The sequence below is a fragment of the Mustela erminea genome, chromosome 11 (assembly GCF_009829155.1).
Source record: "Mustela erminea isolate mMusErm1 chromosome 11, mMusErm1.Pri, whole genome shotgun sequence".
NCBI lineage: Eukaryota > Metazoa > Chordata > Mammalia > Carnivora > Mustelidae > Mustela > Mustela erminea.
This window is the reverse complement of record NC_045624.1, coordinates 12,114,908-12,135,019: the sequence shown is the minus strand read 5'-3', so window position 1 is coordinate 12,135,019 and position 20,112 is coordinate 12,114,908. Positions and strand designations below refer to the sequence as shown.

The 20,112-nt window shown below is 39.8% G+C and overlaps 1 protein-coding gene across 1 annotated transcript in view; it reads left to right on the top strand.

Annotated features, from left to right (window-relative positions):
- MGAM2 (maltase-glucoamylase 2 (putative)) overlaps positions 1–20,112 on the top strand; it is a 70,177-nt gene that overhangs the window by 21,355 nt on the left and 28,710 nt on the right. The window contains exons 8-19 of the mRNA XM_032304957.1: positions 425–524; positions 2,984–3,096; positions 3,216–3,341; positions 5,677–5,808; positions 5,900–5,998; positions 8,454–8,567; positions 9,446–9,530; positions 11,981–12,098; positions 15,404–15,575; positions 16,080–16,196; positions 18,926–19,080; positions 19,208–19,292. Of these exons, the coding sequence (XP_032160848.1) occupies positions 425–524; positions 2,984–3,096; positions 3,216–3,341; positions 5,677–5,808; positions 5,900–5,998; positions 8,454–8,567; positions 9,446–9,530; positions 11,981–12,098; positions 15,404–15,575; positions 16,080–16,196; positions 18,926–19,080; positions 19,208–19,292 (1,416 nt within the window). The remainder of the gene's footprint in view (positions 1–424; positions 525–2,983; positions 3,097–3,215; positions 3,342–5,676; positions 5,809–5,899; positions 5,999–8,453; positions 8,568–9,445; positions 9,531–11,980; positions 12,099–15,403; positions 15,576–16,079; positions 16,197–18,925; positions 19,081–19,207; positions 19,293–20,112) is intronic.

Sequence of the window (20,112 nt, the reverse complement as noted above, 5' to 3'; positions counted from 1 at the left end):
CCTCATACCTTTATAGACATAATCCCCATTCCCACCCCAGTACCCACTTGAGTCCCAGGAAATCACTAATCTATTTCTGTCTGTATAGATTCAACTTCTCTGGAAATTTCCTATAAATGGAATCATGCAATATATGGTTTCCTTTGTATCTGTTTCTTTCACTTAGCATCACATTTATGAGATTTATACATGTTGTAGCATGGATCAGTTTTTCATCTCTTATTATTACTAATCATATTCCATGGTATGTGTTTTATTTCATGTATCAGTTGATGTCACCATTTCAATACCATTTTGATAGAATACTGAACTATGTCAAGTCTTGACCAAGTACATGTTATACGTGGCTTCTGATTTTATTTTAGGGTAAAGAAAACCATTTTTAACATGTACTACTATTGTTTGTTATCGTCTTTCTTGACAGGGAATGATTAATCTGTATGGAGCTCATACATTCTTCCTGTGCCTTGAAGACACCAGCGGCTCCTCTTTTGGGGTGTTTCTGTTGAACAGTAATGCCATGGGTAGGAGGCATCTTTTTATCTCAACAGGAATACGTTTTGGGATGTGGCTTTTATAAAAATGACTTTTATGGCAAGATCACTGTTTAACAGAATGTGTATTTAACCTACTATACTTCTGTATAGAAACCCCAAAGTAGCGTAAACTGTTATAAATTCAGCTCATGCTGAAAGTTGTTTCTTTTTTTAAATTTTTTATTTATTTTTTAAAATTTCTTTTCAGTGTTCGAGAATTCATTGTTTATGCACCACACCCAGTGCTCCATGCAATACATGCCCTCTGTAATACCCACCACCAAGCTTACCCAACCTCCCACCCCTCACCCCTCCAAAACCCTCAGTTTGTTTCTCAGAGTCCACAGTCTCTCATGGCTCATCTCCCCCTCCAATTTCTCCCAACTCCTTTCTCCTCTCCATCTCCCTATGTCCTCCATGTTATTCTTTATGCTCTACAAATAAGCAAAACCATATGATAGTTTAATCTCTCTACTTGACTTATTTCACTCAGCATAATCTCTTCCAGTCCTGTCCATGTGGATACAAAAGTTGGGTATTCATCCTTTCTGGTGGAGCCATAATACTAAATAGTATATATGGACCATACCTTCTTTATCCATTTGTCCATTGAAGAGCATCTTGGTTCTTTGCACAGTTTGGCGACTGTGGCCATTGCTGCTATGAACATTGGGGTATGGATGGCCCTTCTTTTCACTACATCAGTGTCTTTGAGATAAATACCCAGTAGTGCAATTGCAGGGTCATAGGGCAGCTCTAGTTTTAATTTCTTAAGGAATCTCCACACTGTTTTCCAGAGTGGCTGCACCAACTTGCATTCCCAACAACAGTGTAAAAGTGTTCCTCTTTCTCCACATCCTCTCCAACACATGTTGTTTCCTCTCTTGCTAATTTTGGCCATTCTAACTGGTGTAAGGTCATATCTCAATGTAGTTTTAATTTGAATCTCCCTGATGGCTAGTGATAATGAACATTTTTTCATGTGTCTGATAGCCATTTGTATGTCTTCATTGGAGAAGTGTCTGTTCAAGTCTTCTGCCCATTTTTTGACATGGTTATCTGTTTTGTGTGTGTTGAGTTTGAGGAGTTCTTTATAGATCTTGGATATCAGCCTTTTGTCTATAGTGTAATTTGCAAATATCTTCTCCCATTCCATGGGTTGCCTCTTTGTTTTGTTGACTGTTTCCTTTGCTGTGCAGAAGCTTTTGATCTTGATGAAGTCCCCAAATTGAAAACTTCTTTGGGGTTCTCTTCTGATGCAGTGTTTTCAATAATATTCTGTACATAATAAGATTCATTGACAGGTCCCAAAGATACCTGTAGATTTCAATACATAAACCAGGTTGTCTGTCTAAGCAACAACACTGTGTTCTATAAGTTGTTTCTCATGGTTTATCCTTTCCCTACTCCAGAATCTCCTCCCTCAAGCTTCTGGACTAATAGCACCTTAATAAGGGCTTGTATTTATTTATTTATTTATTGGTGAGTGAAACTCATCTATAAAGTTTTTAAAACTTTTCATTATATTAAATCACTCACAAATTTCAGAATTTGTATTGTAATACAGCCAGATTAAAATAGAATTTGTTCTTAATTGAATTTAAGTTAAAAAAATTATAACAAAAAATAGAACTGGTTCTGCTTTCTCTTAAAAAGTCAATTCTTCATTAGTGTTTTACTCACTTACTATTATGATAAATTTCAGTAACCCATAAAAAAAAGAAACATGGGTATTTACCCCAAAAATACAGATGTAGTGAAAAGAAGGGCCATTTGTACCCCAATGTTTATAGTAGCAATGGCCATGGTCGCCAAACTGTGGAAAGAACCAAAATGCCCTTCAACAGACGAATGGATAAGGAAGATGTGGTCCATTTACACTGTGGAGTATTATGCCTCCATCAAAAAGGATGAATACCCAACTTTTGTATCAACATGGATGGGACTGGAAGAGATTATGCTAAGTGAAATAAGTCAAGCAGAGAGAGTCAATTATCATATGGTTTCACTTATTTGTGGAGCATAACAAATAGCATGGAGGACAAGGAGAGATGGAGAGGAGAAAGGAGTTGAGGGAAATTGGAAGGGGAGGTGAACCATGAGAGACTATGGACTCTGAAAAACAATCTGAGGATTTTGAAGGGGCGGGGGGTGGGAGGATGGGGGAACCAGGTGGTGCGTATTGGAGAGGGCACGGACTGCATGGAGCCCTGGGTGTGGTGCAAAAATAATGAATACTGTTACGCTGAAAAAATAAAAAAAATTAAAAAAAACAATACTGTTATGCTGAAAAGAAATAAAAAATTAAAATAAAAGAAAGAAACATGATTTTCATTCTCTTGCAAAATGAGACTGGGATTGTTTTGGATAACTCTGGTGTTAATATTCCAGAGAAAAGCATATTTGCAACCACAAAATTCTTATAACTCTCATTTTAATCCTTTCAGAGGTCACCCTGCAGCCTGCTCCTGCGATCACTTACCGCACAATTGGGGGCATCCTTGACTTTTACATATTCCTGGGAAATACTCCAGAACAAGTGGTTCAGGAGTATCTGGAGGTATGGGCTTTGGCTTGGAGAGTTATAAATGGAAATGGAAACAGTGTTTACTGTATCAGACATGGTGCTCAAAACAGTAGTTTTTAAATGCTTAGACATGTTTATATTTATTGTTTCAGCTCATTGGACGACCATTCATGCCTCCCTACTGGAGTCTTGGGTTCCAGCTTAGTCGCAGGAACTATGGTGGCATCAATGGGTTGAAGAAGGTTGTGGATCGAAATCGTGTAGCTCAGATCCCTTATGTAAGTTGGAACTTCTCTTAACATGTGTAAGGCACCACTTTCTTTTAGTTTTTGCATCTGATTCAATGTATTAGGAAGAAATACAGAGAGGTGGATAGATAGATAGATATGTACATACATACGTAGACAGACAGACAAACAGGCACACTTAGGGTCACAGATTTGCATGCTGATTACCTGTGTCATCATAGAAACAGCAGTTTATGGGGTTGGATGCATATGGTCTTGAAGTTTGGCTTTACTTCTTTGCAAAGCTTTAGCTTTACCTCTGTCAGTGTTAGGCTAGTTAATTAGCATCTCTGAGACTTAATTCCCCTTTTATAAAATGAGAATGTTTTATATTCTCCAGTCCATTATATTTTACCAGTCCATTGGTGGACTGGTAGTGAGGAATTCCTTACACTAGGCATGGAATGCAGGCAGTACAGAGGATGAGCTCCATCCAAATTCGTTGTTATTTTATGGAAGAAAGCATCACCTAGGGGGATATGGTTAACAAGAACTGACGACTGTAAAAATGAGTCACAGGAAGTGAGTTTCTCATAGCAACCTTAAACACTCCTTCCAGATCTGGCAGACTATAATTTTGAAAGCTCAGTGGCTGCCAAGTATTTATGATGTTCAATGTCCACTAGTAAATAGATAATTATTAAGTATAGAGTACTTGATCAATTCCTCCAGGAGATGTGGAATGCCTTTAATGAAGTTATGAGAACAGTTTATTTGGGGCTAGATCTTTGGAACTGTGTTGCAAACATTTATTTGTTTAGCATGAGAAGGAAGAAGGTGCAGGTGGAAATGACTTTGGCCTGATCTCGGGGTTTAACAATGCCTTCTCAGGACAGCTAAAAAGAGCAGGTAGGGAGATGATTTTTTCCTGGGAGAAAACATACCTGCTGTGGTGTTTTGCTATTAAGAGGAAATTGATCATGTGTTTTATTTAAATGCTCCCAAATCAATACCCACAAGCACCCAATTCCGGGAGGAATCAGGCCAAAGTTTGCCACATGGTTATTATTTTACAAGGTGCTTTCACAATCATGGTTAAACATCATTTATTGGTATTTTGTAAATACCACTGCGTAGTTGATAACTTCTCTAAGGTCATTAGAACTAGCCAAATGGCAGGACCAGGATTCAAAAATAGTTCTTCCGGTGACTTGTGGTATTTATTGCAATCTATCCCTCTACCTCTGGTGCAAAGGGCTTTCCTGAGGTGCTGCTGATTCATGAACAAAAGAGCTTTCCTTCCACGGACTGGCTCTTTCCCACCATGTGGGAGTGGAGGCACCTGAGTACTGACGGCTTAGTGTTAGAACAGGTGTGCTGCATTGGCAAGAGGCCACCAGCCACATTTTCCTGCGGGTCTGGAAGCTAGAACCTTCTCAGACACATGAGGAACACTTTCTTTGAAGACCTTCAGATGTCCTTGAAGTTGTGGCAGTTTGGGAAAAAAAGAGCAGCTGGACTCAAAGATCATATCCCAAAAGCCCCAGTCGACCCCACCCACCCATGCATACGACCTTGGGAAATGTCACTCAACCCCTTCACATGTCAGTCTTCTCACCAAGAATGACCCCTGCTCCTCACAGATTGGTATGCAAACACTAAAATAATCTATGTATGAGACTTTGGTGAATTAAAGCCCTGCCCCTCTGTCGTTTATCTTTGTGAGTTATTATTCTAGCAGTTCTATAGAGCAAGAAGACTGTTTTCTCCTCTTATGATATATTGTAGCTTAATGTTTAGGGTCCAAGCTAGCACATGGTTACATCATTACTCATATACTCACCCAAACAGACATTTAAAGAGCACCTGTTTTATGTCCAGCATCCAAGCTCTCATGTTGCAGGGATGAACAAGACACAGTCCCTACCCTCAACTTCCTTCAAGTACTTCATGACATGCATCTGTCAGGATAAAGACATAAAGCTGCAACCTAAGAGTGCCTGAAGCTTTCAGAAGGGGCTTATTCTAAGAGGTAGCCAAGTCCTGGAAGTTCAAGGACCATTATGAAATATGACTTCAGGGGCACCTGGGTGTCTCCGGCAGTTAAGCTTCTGCCTTTGGCTCAGGTCCTGGTCTCAGGGTCCTGGGATCCATCCCTGTGTCAGCCTCAGTTTCTCCCTCTGCTCCTCCCCCTGCTCATCTCTCTCTCTCCTCCTCTCCCCGCCAAATGAATAGAATCTTTAAAAAAGAAGGAAAGAGGAAGGAAGGAGAGGGAGGAAAGAAAGAAATATGGCTTCAGTTTTAGTGAGCAAGAACCAGAGCAATGATACCTTCAGTCAGCACGGTGATATTTCCTAGGTTCTAACTGTCTGTCACTATCTTTCAGGATGTCCAGTACTCTGACATAGACTACATGGATGGAAATAAGGATTTTACTACTGATGAAAAGGCTTTCCCTAATCTCTCAAATTTTATCAACGACTTACATAAGCAAGGACTGAAATATGTAATCATTATGGTATGTTCAAACAAGTCTGTTGCCTCACTTTCCCTTTCAAAGTACAAAAGAAAGTGATAAAAGTAATATTTGTTATCATATTTATTATTAGAATCCTGGCATCTTAAATAACTCTGACTACCAGCCCTATATGAATGGAAGCCACAAGAGAGTATGGATCTTGGGGGACAATGGCTTTGTCGTTGGGCAGGTAATTTTGCAAGGGAATCAATAAGTGACAGTCATTTGGGGAAGTCTGTACTTTTGTTAAGAAGGTGAGTAGAAGGCATGTTGTAGTAACATTATTATTGATTTCATGGTTTTAGAGGCTTCTTTTATTATTATTTTTAAAACGGTAGATGTAATAATAAAATGATTAAAATTCTGAAGGATTTTTTAACAAATTGAAATATATTTGACATATGACATTGTGTAAATTTAAAGTGTACAGCATGTTAATTTGATACATTTGTATATGGCAATATGGTTGTCATTGTGGCGAGAGCACTTCTGCCATATCACATGATTATCATTTCTTTTTTTGTGGTGGGAAAAATTAATGTCTAGTCTCTAAAAAGCTAGCCCCTGACCTTTGGACTATAGATATTTGAGAATCAATGTAGCATAAGAAAAAAAAAATTCATTTATTCTTCAAGTCCACCTGCCTCTCAGTTTCTCTCTTTCCCAAGACAATATGTTTGGCTACAATAGTGTAACAGGAGGCTCATAGTCTAATGTGAAACCTGTCTCAGCTAATGTAGTTTTATTTTAAATGAGATTTATAGAGCCCAGCCTTTCTGAAGGCATTGGAGTAGGCTGATTAGAAGCCTAATTTCCAGAGTACTTTACATCAAATCATGGAGGCAACTTTCTATTCCAGTTATATATAAGGTCAGCCCTACCTGGTTGGATTATGTGACATTTACGAAAACTGATACTTAATCTGAGAGTTTATGCGGCTGCAAGTTGTGTTGCTCCTGGGCAGTTTACTTTTCAAATCTGTGTTTTCAGGTTTATCAATGCCCCTTAATCTAACTGCTCACTTAATTCCTATCATTGATTTTATTTACAATACTTAATTCTATTTATTTGTTTTTCATTGAGTCTAACCTTCTAGGAAACAGTGGTTTCTTCCTTCCCCAAACCAATGCTTTGATTTTATTGTTTTATTTGAAGTGAATTTCTAAAAAATCAGACCAGTATTCATATATAAGTACAAAATCAGAGCCCATGGTCACATAAACATGATTTTGATTATCTAAAAAGTAGATTATACAAACCTGTGAGTCATTTCAATATACTCATATTCAAGTGGTACACAATTGGTAATTTGCATATAATTACAAGAATTTAATTAGTTGCCTCCATTGACCAACAAATAACATCAAACATTTGATCTGAGATGTTGGCTGAGGTAGTAGTCTTGGAGGTGGGGGGAGATTTATTACAAAGGTGTTTGGGGGATGCCTGGGTGGCTCAGGTGTTTAAGCATTTGACTTAGGTCTTGATCTCAGGGCTGTGAGATTGAGCCCCCCATTGGACTCTGAGCTGAGCATGGAGCCTGCTTAAGATTCTCTCTCTCCCTCTCCTGACCCTCCTCCCACCTCCACTCATACTCTCCCTCTCTCTAAAATAGACAAATAAATAAAAAATAAAGATTTTGGTTGGAATGAATTTTGCTGGGCCTACCCTAGATAATGTTGCTGTAGGTGACTTCTTTACCACACTGCCTATTTCCTAAGTTCAAAATTACCTCTAATTATTTGGTGCCCTATCACCTAACACAAGAGACCAGGAGTTCAATCCACTGAAACTGAGAATTTTAAGCTCTCATGTTGAGTTTTTAAGAAGTCTCTGCAACATATAAAAACATATGTAATATTATTGTATATGTAATATTATTACACATATATGTAATAATATATAAAAATATATGTAATTATTATAAAATATATGTAATATATGACACATAATATACATTAATATATAGAGAATATATATTTTATATATAATATATATATAACCTAATGACAACTTATAAGTTTGTTGGGAACTTAAATAAGAATGTAAGCAAAAGAGCTTATACCCTATCAATTCAGAGTTTTCAGTAATTTGGCTGTAAGTTCTATCTTTGTGCTATTTATGGAAAATGTTAAAAGCAACATCGGTAGGAATAGAGAGGATAAGAAATATTGGACCCAAGTAAGAAGCACAAAATTCACTTCACTTCACCATTTAAAACAGATCATTTCTCTACCTAAACCAAATGTATCATTTATAAACATCATTATTCAAAGCGGGTTTAAATGACCTTTAATTACACATTAAGTGAATCTAGTCATTCTCTCCTAAAATCTTACCCAGTTAGCTGGATGAGTGTTTTTAGACTCTGCTCCTCGCTGGTCTGACATCATGAAATTTTGTTTTTATGTTTTCATTGAAAAAAGACATCTGATGGCTTCTCATGTATTTAATTGGCTGTTTTTCCTTTCCTTTTGGATTCCTTTGGTTACTTGCATCCAGTTTACTATTTAGTTTGGGGGGAAATTTTGATTCTGAAATGATAAGATGCCTGGGGCTCCTGGTGGCAGAAGCTGTAGCAGCAAAGAATGTTGTCATGGCCCTCAGGCATAACCACTGCCACCTCCGCCTTCTTTATTCTCTAGGGATACCCCGGAAGGACAGTGTTTCCTGATTATAGTAATCCGACTTGCACTCAGTGGTGGACGGAGCAGTTCAGTGAATTTCATAAAACTCTCAAGTTTGATGGAGTATGGATTGTAAGTTGTTATTCCGGAATCAAACTTCTTTTGGAAACGGATAGTCCACGATTTGAAAATGAGCTTTGACCCTGATCTGTATGTAACAAAATAGTTTCCTTGACATAGTAGTATTTAAAATCATTTTACTTAATGCAGAGCTTATATGCTTATATAGACCCCTCAAAACCCCGCATTTTAATTCTGGATCTGCCACCAACTGATTATTTCTTTTTTGAGAAGGTCCTTTATTTTTCCAGGGTCTCAGCTTCTTCCTCCCCTAACTGTCTTTCAACTGTTTTATGAGAGGCTGTCACACTGATTCATTCAAATTTAAAGTTAATCAGAGAACAATTTAATGAATCCCTTTTATTTTGTAGGTAGGGATAGCAGGTGGAGATATTTCTTTGAAATTTGGAAAATTATTTCCGTTAGCAAGATTAAGCTTCACCTATTTTTAATCCATTTTAAAGAGACAGATTTGGTTTCTGTTATATCTTCTTGCCCCTCACTGAGTGGAATAAAAGACAGGGGGAATTATAAAACAGAACTACTCTTCTGTCTTAGGCTCTTTCGAACAGCACTGAAACATTAACAGCTACATAAAACTCACATTATTCATAAGGTAAGAATCAGCCTTTGGAAATGGTATCGCTTAATTAGCAAATTGAGATCAATGTATAAAAGGTAAAATGTGCCTGATAGCACTTTGGTTTGGAGGGCACCTTAGACACAACCCAGTCCAAAAGATGAAACAGAGGGCAAGAAGATTTAGGCAGATTACTCGAGATCCCAGTCCATCAGAGGTCGCAGACGTGGGGTTTCTAGTTCAGTAACCCTTCCTGGAAGACTAACCCTGCATCTGTAACCCTTCCCCTTGTGTCTCTTGTGTGTCGAAGGAAATGGATGAAGTATCCAGCTTTCTCCACGGTTCCGATGGCGAGTGTGAACATAATACCTTCAACTTTCCTCCTTTTACTCCCCGTAAGTTGTCACAAGATACACTTAGAGCACGCCCCACAGCACTCCACGTGGCCTCGAACAGTCTTAGTTCCCAGGGCAGGGGGTCTGTGGACACGCCGGCAGCGGCTCCCCTACCGAAGCCCTTCCTGAGTGCACCGGGGGCTCCGGCCACCTGCTGACCGATGGAACCGAGGGCGAGCAGGTGGTGGGTGTGCGCCTCCCCCAAAGGCCCCGTGGTCCTCCCATCCTGTTTGTGGTCTCCAAACCCCTTAGGCAAATGGTTTCAGTTTTCAACTTTATGAGAATTCCAGAATACTTTAAGGTCCAAACCACCTTCCACTGAAGTAACTCTGTAATTTTGTGAACTTCTTTTTTTTTTTTTTTTTTTGCTCATTAGTCACAATTTAAAGTATCCATTGTTCCTTTTAGCTTCTTCTTAATTTAAGTCTCATTCTTAGTTAGACTTTCCAGTCCTGATTTCAAAAGTGTGTACGTGTGTGAAACAGTAACAGATAGATTGTGCTGTGGAAACACGTGAACCCCAGCATCTCCGTGGATTAAAGCAACAGAAGTTCATTCTTGGCTCATCTACTCTAGCGTGAGATGCGTGGCTCTCATTGAGCAGTGGCTCAGGGATCTCGTTGGTTCCATGGCTGGGTTCTCTCAGAGTCCTCAGTTTCCAGCTCCCTGGGTGAAGGAGAGAGAAGGTGGAGGAGTGTTACGGGCAGGCCTCAAAGTAGGGCGTATGCAATTTGCTCACATTTCTTTGCTCAGAATCCAATCACTTATTCTCAGTTTAACCTTGAGCCAAAGTGTGAAATATAATCTTAACTCCCCCAGGAGGAGAACACAGCTTTGGTGAGCATCTGGCTTGTCCCTGCCAGTTAATTCTGGTTTGTCCACTTCACCTGAACCTTGGACCATCGGTGACCTGCTTCTTTAGCTCCTTTTGGTCTCCAGAGGAGTGGAGAAATTTTAAAGGAAGAATTCTGGCTTCAAGCCATTTAATTTATTGTAAAATCTACTGTTTGCTTGTCTGCTTATTCCTCATTCTTCTCTCCTCAGTCTATGTCCCCCTCCCTCATTTTTTTTTTCCAACTAGGGATCACTTTACCATGTTTCCCTTTTAATCTCTTAATCTTCTTCTTAGCGAGAGCCAAGGTTTGTTTTGTTTTGTCTTTTCTGTAGAAAACCGCAGCCTCCTCCCCCTCTGCCTACTTCTGGCAAGCACCTCACACCCCAGGTCCCAGCATTTCAGTCTACCTACCGATGACTAGCCACGACCTTCTAACGGCTCTGCTGTGATCTCACCTTTTCAGGATTAGACAGTACAATTAGCATGCTAAAGACTTATATTACCTTTGACCCTGGAACAATTTTAGTGTTTTTATCTTATCATGGAAGTGGTTGTGTGTCTCATTCCACAAACCAAGCTCTGTTGAAAATATAAATTTCGTAATGTTTTATCATTCAACTTGATTTCTGATTAAGTTGGCTGGTGAGACTCTGTGGGACTAGTAGGGAAAAGTCAACATCAGGATTTCCTGGTTCCTCTACTTTCTGGAACTGGGCTTCATTCTGAGGCTCTATATCGATGGTAAGGCTTGATGAAGGGGAGCTGATGTGGTGCCCAGCTATAGGTCCACAAGTGTAAGAAGAAAAGAACGAGATTCTAGGCTACAAGGCAGAAAATATTGAGCGTGTTAGGTATGAAAAGAGAAAATAATGGTCAGACATTGGTGATTTTAGAAGCAGAATCTGAGTTCTTATTTATGGAACTTTTATTTAAGTCTCATATCTCATTTCTTTCTTTCTTTATTTTATTTTATTTTTTTTTAAGAGAGATCACAAATAGGGAGAGAGGCAGGCAGAGAGAGAGAGAGAGAGAGAGAGAGAGAGAAGCAGGCTCCCTGCTGAGCAGAAAGCCCGACGGGTCTTGATCCCAAGACCCTTGAGATTATGACCTAGGCTGAAGGCAGAGGCTTAACGCACTGAGCCACCCAGGTGCCCCTCAAATCTCATTTCTTAAAACAAAACAAAACAAAATCTAACTGGGGTTGAATGCCTATCACGGAAGAGTAAAAGTATTTCCTTCCCACTGCCTTCATCTCTGTTGCTTACACAATTCCTCTTGATCACATATGTGTAGAGAAATGTGCTGCTGTATTTGTATTTCATTTCAGGCCAACTTCCCATTCCTCTTAGCTCATTTCCCAGTTGCCTCCACCTAGCGCCATGTTTTATGGTCTCCGAGGGAATGCACCTTAATTTTAATCATCTATCTTAGAGTGGGGCTTAGTGTGGGTCCCAGATAGGATGTAGCATTTAGGACAGAATTTAAAACCGGAACAGATTTTGTCAGGTGGAGATTGAGTGGGAAGGTACAGTAACTGGGAAGCAAATAATTGGGTCATTATTTTGTTAGAGCTGATTGACAGGAAAGTGCTTCACTGATGGCTGTTTCCTCATAGGGATTCTGGACCGCTTGCTTTTTGCAAGAACCCTGTGCATGGATGCAGAATTTCAGTGGGGTCTTCATTATGATGTCCACAGTTTGTATGGCTACTCCATGGCAAAAGCAACAGACTCGTAAGCACTTGGTTTTCGCCTAATTTCTATGTAGGGGAAGTGGGAGGTGGTGGCTTTTGTGTATCTTCCATAAGTATGTTTTTCAAATATATTTTGTGGTTATAAGGATGTGCAACTCAGATCTTAGATGGTACTGAAGAGCTCTTCTTATAGAGCCCCTTGGTGCGTATGTGAGATTAATTTTGATTGGCTTGTGACTAAGGGACTTCCTTAGATACTGGTAGGCAATAATGTGCAAGGTATTTAGAGCCCCCAGTTGGAAGCCAGCCCTGTTACCAAACCACACCAGCGTTGCCTGATTTGGCAAATAAAAATATAGGGCCCAGTTAAATTTGTAGTGGACCTATTTACACTAAAAATTATCTATTGTTTAAATTAAATTCAAATTTGCCGGAGTGTCCCTTGTCTACCTGGCAGAGCTGCCCACACCACATCCTCCTGGCTTCTCTTCCCACTGGCCGCCCCAGACTCTCTCTCATTCTCCTGTCTGCAAACATACGCTTATCTTTAAAGCCTCTTTTCAGATGTTTCTAGAAACCTTCCTGTCAGTTGTAGGAAAAGATTATTTCCCCTTTTTTATGCTACCTTTTTTGTTTTACAATATACTCAATATACAAAAACCTTACATTATAACATTTAGGCAATCCCCTCCTTTTTTTTTTTTTTTTCTTGCTGGACTGCAAGCGTTTCGAGGGCAAAGTTGTCCCTGTATCGTCAGCCTGAGGAATAGTGTGTGTACTTAAGATGTGTGTTGCATAGCTGCCTGGCCTGAGGGAGAGACATCAAGAAGGGCCTGCAGAGGATGTGTGACCTCCCCTGTTTTGTTCTCCAGCACCATTTTGCCCTCCTGACTTTGTGTTATGTGGGATCGTCCAGGTGAGAGAGAGTCCTTGTCTCATAAATGCAGAACTTTTGATCTCCAAAAAGAGGCTTCAAGAAGAAGGACTCCTGTTTCTGATTTTGTTATCCTCTCTTTTCTGACCTCTCTCTCTCTCTCTCACTCTGCCTTTCCTGGGAAATAAGCTAGAAGAATAAGGCTCAGTTCCCTCCACTTTGAAACTAGAGGCTTGGATTAATGGGTCCCGTAGTTCCTTCTTCTTGCAATCTGTTTTGACTCGGAAACACTTCTATCTAAGAACGGAGGGTCGGAGGGAGAGAGGCTGGAGGATGGAGACTTGCAAATTGCTTTATTGCTTGTGTCTCCCTGTAATAAAAGTGCTGTAAGGTTGTGATGGGGTGGTTAGTATAGTCTAATAGCTATGATTAATAGTTAAGAGGTAATTACAATGGAGAAGGTTAAGTGCCCTTCTAAGCTCTCTAGGTCAGACAGAATGACCTAAGTTCCCAGAGAACAGTGGGGATATGTTTTTTGTTTAGTGGGATCTGAGCACCAGCAACATTTAAACCATATATCTGATTAGTATTTGGCTGAACCTTCCTGGAACTATCGTCTGGGACAGTGGTTACCCTAAGAAGGAACTTCTCCCTCTGAGCTGAAAGTAGAAAGACTAGATCCCCTCAGAGATCAGGACCAATGATAAGCCAGCCAGACCTGAGGGAGAGAAAAGAGAGACTTGAGGATCTCTGAATAAGATTGTTCCTCTACTCTGGAAAAGAGACTTATCTAATCTGAGGTACCATAAAGGTCTGCCTCTACATAAACCTGTAACCTCAGATAACTTTATCCAGCTTTCAGTTTCACTCTGTACAACCTGAATGTGTTCCTTTCATGGTGGGTGATTACAGTGTGCCATAAACCCTCTAGCCAATGGTAATAAAGGCAAAGTACCTGCTTGTTGAGATCAAAGACGTGAGGGTAGGAGTTGAAGACTGAGTGTTCTCCTTTATGCTACCTTTACTTTTTGGTCACTAAATTGTCAGAAGGGAAGACTTCATGCTTTCAAACCCATCCTCTGTTTCAGAATTTTCTCTCTTTTGCCATTCTATCATGCTGCCATTATAGACTCCATATAAGGTAGTACTCAGGAGTATGAAGTTGGGAGACAGTTGGTGGCTGGAACAGTGTCTGGGAGGGACTGGCCGAGGCCTGGTCATATACTTGTCTCAGACCGTGGTACTGAAAGGAAATATAGAAGCAGCAATTGCGGGTCGAGTTTCACCACCCCATTGTTGTAATTTTGTTTAATTTCAGATTGCTAAAGAAAGGTATGAGCTGCTTAGCATGAAAGGAGAAAGAAGGGAGAGGCATTTCAGGAAAGAGCTTATGCAAAAGAATATTCAGAATAAACGTTAAGCAAGATAATTTATATTTCACTGTGTTTTTACCCCACCTCACACTCCCCTCTATCCTGAAGTAATTGTCTTTCTGAACTCCATGTTCTCAATCCCTTTGCTTAATCTTTTATAGAATCTTATTTGATGTATGGTATTTTGTTTGTAGTACAACAAAAATAATATTTTATATTTTAATTGCATTTAACACATGATAAAGAGTATCATGTGTTATCTTTTGAGACTTACTCAATTGTGCTCGCTTCGGCAGCACATATACTAAAATTGAGACTTACTCAATTAAAATCATTTTTTAATAATTTTAAAATAATTTAAAATTATTTTTTAGATTAAGACTTCCCAACATTGAGAATTGCTAATAATAAGTTCTAAGGCTTTAGGGGAACCCAGCTGCCTTGAACCCAGCTGGTATACAAACTGCTCCAGCAGAGGAACAACCTGAGCTGGTGTTGCGCTAGACAGTATTGATTATAGAGGGGCAGCAAGACATGGAAACAAGGGACATTGGAAAAGCTTTGTCTAGGTGGAAAAGATAGAGTCAAGAACTCAAGACATGGCCACAATGTATTGTTGATCAAAAGGGCCAAAACACAGTCAGATCCAATAAGAGAAAGAGGGGCCAGGAGCATAAAGACATTTTTGGGGGGACTAGACTGTAGAGGTTTGGACTGTCTTATATGAAGTCTGAAACCTTATTCAGAAGTGGGAAAGAAGCTCTTAAAAATACTAGATCTTAAATATAAGATACTAAAAAAAGTACTACATCTTAAAAATACTGGGTAGTGAGCATTAAGGAGGGCACATGGTGTAACGCGCGCTGGGTGTTTAATGCAACTGATGAACAACCAAACTCTCCATCTGGAAATAATGATACACTATATGTTAATTGAATTTAAATAAAATAAGATAATAAAAACTAGTTTGCTCACCTAGTTTGTGAAGTCCTGATGTTTTTTCTGTTTTGTTGGAAAGCCCATTGTTCCCCTTGGGTACAGGTGAGTCCTAGATATTCACAGCTCACTTCACATTCAATAGATTGTATTCCTTTTCAGGGCCATGAAGAATATCTTCCCCAACAAAAGTAACTTGATCTTATCCCGTTCTACTTTTGCTGGATCTGGCAAATATGCTGCACATTGGTTGGGGGACAATGCAGCCACATGGGATGATCTCCGATGGTCCATCCCTAGTATCCTTGAGTTCAACCTGTTTGGTATCCCCATGGTGAGTTTTACTCTCGACAAGGAACTTTTACCTTTTGTTCTTTGGTATTCTTTCCTTTATTAGTCTTTTGTGATGTTAAAAACCAAGGAGCATTTATGTCTCCCTGTGGTATGTATTAGAAAATCCATTTTTACATGCAGCATGAACTGTCTTTTGAGGATAGAATGGTAAAACATTATCGTTGGGTAGTCGTCCATGGAGTCTTTGAAGTCAGCATGGAGACACCGTAAGTAAAATATGTGAGCATCACCGAAGATTCCATTAGCAAAGCATCAGTGAATAACAAAGTGTGAAATTGGGAACTGAACATTGAAATGAGCTCTCGTCAGCTGATTCATCATGCACATTTGCCGCTTTTGTACCGTTGGCTGGCTCTGAAAGTCTGGGACCTCTGTAAGCATATAATGATGGGAATAAGATTTTTCCCCTTTACCAGATAGGAATACGGTCAATGCTTTTGCTACTATCAATAACCATTGTCTTTTGTATGTGCTAATTCTCCAGGTAGGTGCCAACATCTGTGGTTACACAAAAGATGTCACAGAGGAGCTCTGCACAAGATGGATGCAGCTTGGAGCATTTTATCCACTATCGAGGAATCACAACGGGCCTGGGTTCAGGGTAAGGTCCCCAAGAGAAGCAATGGAAACTTTTTGGATTGTCTAAAGTACTTGTTCTCAAAAAGGATTGAAAAGAAACAAAAACCTATATCTTGGCCATTAGTACAAAAGGAGAACAGATAAATTTTGGGTCATTGACCTAAAAAGCAGAGTATTGAGATAAGGATTCATGGTATGTATGTAAGTAACGAATGATTTTATTGTGATTTATATTGATTTATATTGATTTTCTTAACTCACCAATGAAGGTGAGAAGAGTTGCTAGAATTTCAATGGTGCTGCTATCACTTCTTTTACCATCTCTGTAAGATGGGACAGTTAGAGTCCACTGGTATTTTACCTCAAGCAATGCAAGAGAAACCACTTCTAGTACGGAGGAGCAAGGATGATTTAGGGAGTGGCAGGCCAGGGATCTAAAGACTTTTTTTCACCTTGTTACACCATTCTCTCTTTCTGTGAATGATTTGTGAGACCCTGCCCTCCTCACTATTTTTTACTCTTTTATCCTTTTCTATCCAAAAAAAAAATTTTTTTTTTTAATGGGTGAGTATATAGAAGTGGGCTCAGAACCTCTCTTAAGGAGATGTCTGGGACAATGGCAGGAGCAAGTAAGGTGGAATGCCCTTTATTTTAATGAAGTGTTTCAAAATTGAGTAGGTTAGATCTTAATACACTCAATGGGGTAGCTTACTGATGATCATTTTAGCTGCCCTTCTTGATTTTTGTCTCTAACATGGGAAAGATTTTCAGCCAAATCACCAAAGTATTTTATCCCCAGACTGTCTTAGCCATTTACGAGCTGGAGAGAGTTGGGTTATTTCTGAACTTCTAAGCTGGTGGCTTCTAAGCATGTTTGGCAGGTTGCCTTCCTCTTGAGATGGCCTGGAAGGAGTTAGATAAGAGCATTCAGACCACCTAGCCTGCTAAGTTTCAGTCCTTGTTTTCCTGTCCCTCTACAAGTGCTGTGCAACAGAATGACAATGAGAGCCACACATTAAGTTTAAATGTAAATTTAAAAAGTAAAAAGAAACAGAAGCAATCATTTTAAGTATATTTTGTGTAAATCAGTATGTCCATGACATGATCATTTCAACCTATTTAATACAAAATATTATCAATGAGATATTTTATATTCTTTTCTTTCTACTAAGTCTTCAAAATTCAAGTGCATGTTACAGTTACAGCAGATCTCAGTTTGGATACTAGATTTCAGCAGTTGGAATGCAATAAAACAAAACAATAACGTTATATTTAATGAAAAAAATATTTTATTTAAAAGTATTTTATTTTTATTCTTTATTTTATTTAAAAATAGTTCTTTAAAAATATTTAGTTTTTAGGATTATATTTAAATGAACTAAAGTCAAGTCAAATGAAAAGTTCAGTTCCTCTCTCTTACCAACTACATCTCAAGTGTGCAAAAGCTCCCCATGGAGTAGTGGACAGTGCAGCTCTACACATTCTTGGTTGGAGACCTGAGTGATGGAGAATGTGGAATGTTATTTTCATTGGTGTTTTGTCTCAGGGTTTTCATGAGCCCTACATTGGAGGCATACAGTGGTCTGCTGCAGTAGACCACTCTACTTTCTACTCCCTTTGAAGGGAGGAAATGAGCATCTTTGGGAACAAAAGAAAGGAATAAATTTAGGTAATTTTCTCTAAAATTTAGTCCCAGCAATAGAGTGCAGGATGACAGATCTCAATATGACATACATTATCTTTCTCATCTTACAAATTACAAGGAAAATGGACAAAATGAGCCCCATCATTAACGGAAAAGTTCTATTTCTGGGTCCAAAGAAAATTAGATTTCCCTTCTAGAGGCCTATTTCTTTGCTCTTGGATAAAGACATGATTTCTTTGCACATTGTATATTGAAGAAAAAATAGAGGTCACTGTTTCTGGGGTAGAGAAAAGAAAACAAGTATCCATGGTGAACGCATTACAGACAAAACTACATATAAATTTCCAAATTGTAAATTCATAAAATTGCATGGAAAGGAGAAGATGACTTATAGATCATGGTGCTAAGCAATGCAGCCTAAGGTAGTGGGCTTCAAATTCAAATTCTTGTCACTGGTTGTACAACTTACTGCTGTTATTATTATTAGCCAAGCGGAGTATTATGAGAAACCTCAATATACAACAAATTAGATCAGCTAAGAAGGGAGCAGGGGACACTGTAACCCCTTTATCTCCATGGCAGCCTCCTGGGCTTTTTTAAAAAAAAAATTGATTTATTTTGATAGAGAGAGGGGAAACGTGTGTGAGAGGGTCAGAGGGAGAGAGAGAGAGAATACCAAGCAGACTCCACGCTGAATGCAGAGCCCAGGTTGGGACTCGATTTCACAACCCTGAGATCGTGACCAGAGCCCAAACCAAGAGTCTGATGCTTAACCGACTATAACACCCAGGTGCCCCCCACCACCACCATGGACTTCTTTATCACCCTTGAGGCTACCATCAACTGGGATCAGAAGACACAGGTCAAATTTAAGCTTTGTCACCGGCTTGCAGTTTACACTGGGAGAATCATGTAATCTTTGATATACTGTCTTTTCATCTATAAAATCAAGAAACATTACCAAGATCCTTTTGATTTTGGAAATGCTTTGATATCTTCCAAGTTAGAGAACATAGCTACTCTCATCTGAGAAAGCCTCTTATCATAATGGAACAAACTTTTAAGACGCAATGGAAGTATCTCATATTTGCTTCATTTTCTTCTAGGACCAGGATCCTGCTGCCTTTGGTGAACACTCTCTGTTGGTGAATTCCTCCAGATATTATCTGAACATCCGCTACACCCTGCTGCCCTACCTCTACACGCTTTTCTACCGAGCTCACACCCGGGGGGACACTGTAGCGAGGCCCCTGGTCCATGAGTGAGTTTCCCGACCTGTGAAGAATCCCTTTCAGACAATTCATTTCCATTGTCTTGTTAGTGGTTGTTGCCAGCTAGGGTGCAGTTGTCCTATACTGGAGGCTTCATCTGCCTTCTCTGTTTTCCAGGTTCTACCAGGACCCAGCTACCTGGGGCATACATGAACAGTTCCTATGGGGGCCTGGACTCCTCATCACGCCTGTTTTATATGAGGTGTGTTTCTAATGTGAACAATGGGATGGAATATCACATTTGTCCTCATGGTACTATAGCTGAATAAGCTGAGTTTGGAGAATCTATGGCTGCATTTAAATATGAATATAAATATAATATGGGGCACCTGGGTGTCTCAGTCAGTTAAGCATCTGCCTTTGGCTCGGGTCATGATCCCAGGGTCCTGGGATCGAGCCCCATGTCAGGCTTTCTACTCAGTGTGGAGTCTGCTTCTCCCTCTGCCCCTCACTCTGCTCATTCTCTCTCTCTCCCTCTATCTCCAAGCAAAGCAATTTCTGTTTTGCAAAATTACCTTAAAACTTGTTTTCTTAAACATATGACCATGGATTGATAGGCTTTAAATGCCTCGTGAGTTTGGGCTGGCTATCCCTCTGTGCTTCCTTTGGACCAGGGGACATGTGCTCTTGGGGTTGGGCTGGGAAAGGAGAAGAGTCAAGAGAGGATCGGGGAGGGAGGTCTGGGCAAGGGCAGGGCGTTACTCTGAAGACCAGATATGAAGGGCCACATGTACCCTTCCAAAGTGTGAGGGAGGAAGTGTGGGGGAGGGATGAGGACGATGCTGATCACTTCATAAACCCGGGGGATTGCCAGTGTACTCATGTCAGAGGCCATCTCTCGGCAGGTGCTGCGAGCCGCAGCAGTCCTGCTGGAAGTCTCTCCTCGAGGCCTGGCTGTTTCAGTCTCTTCCCACCTGTCAGGTTACACAAGTAACTCAGTGAACAAAATTTCTCTGCTTCTCTTAGAAAGTTCAGGAGCCTAGAAACTTACTTTCTAGGCAGAACTGTGCTTTGGGTGAACT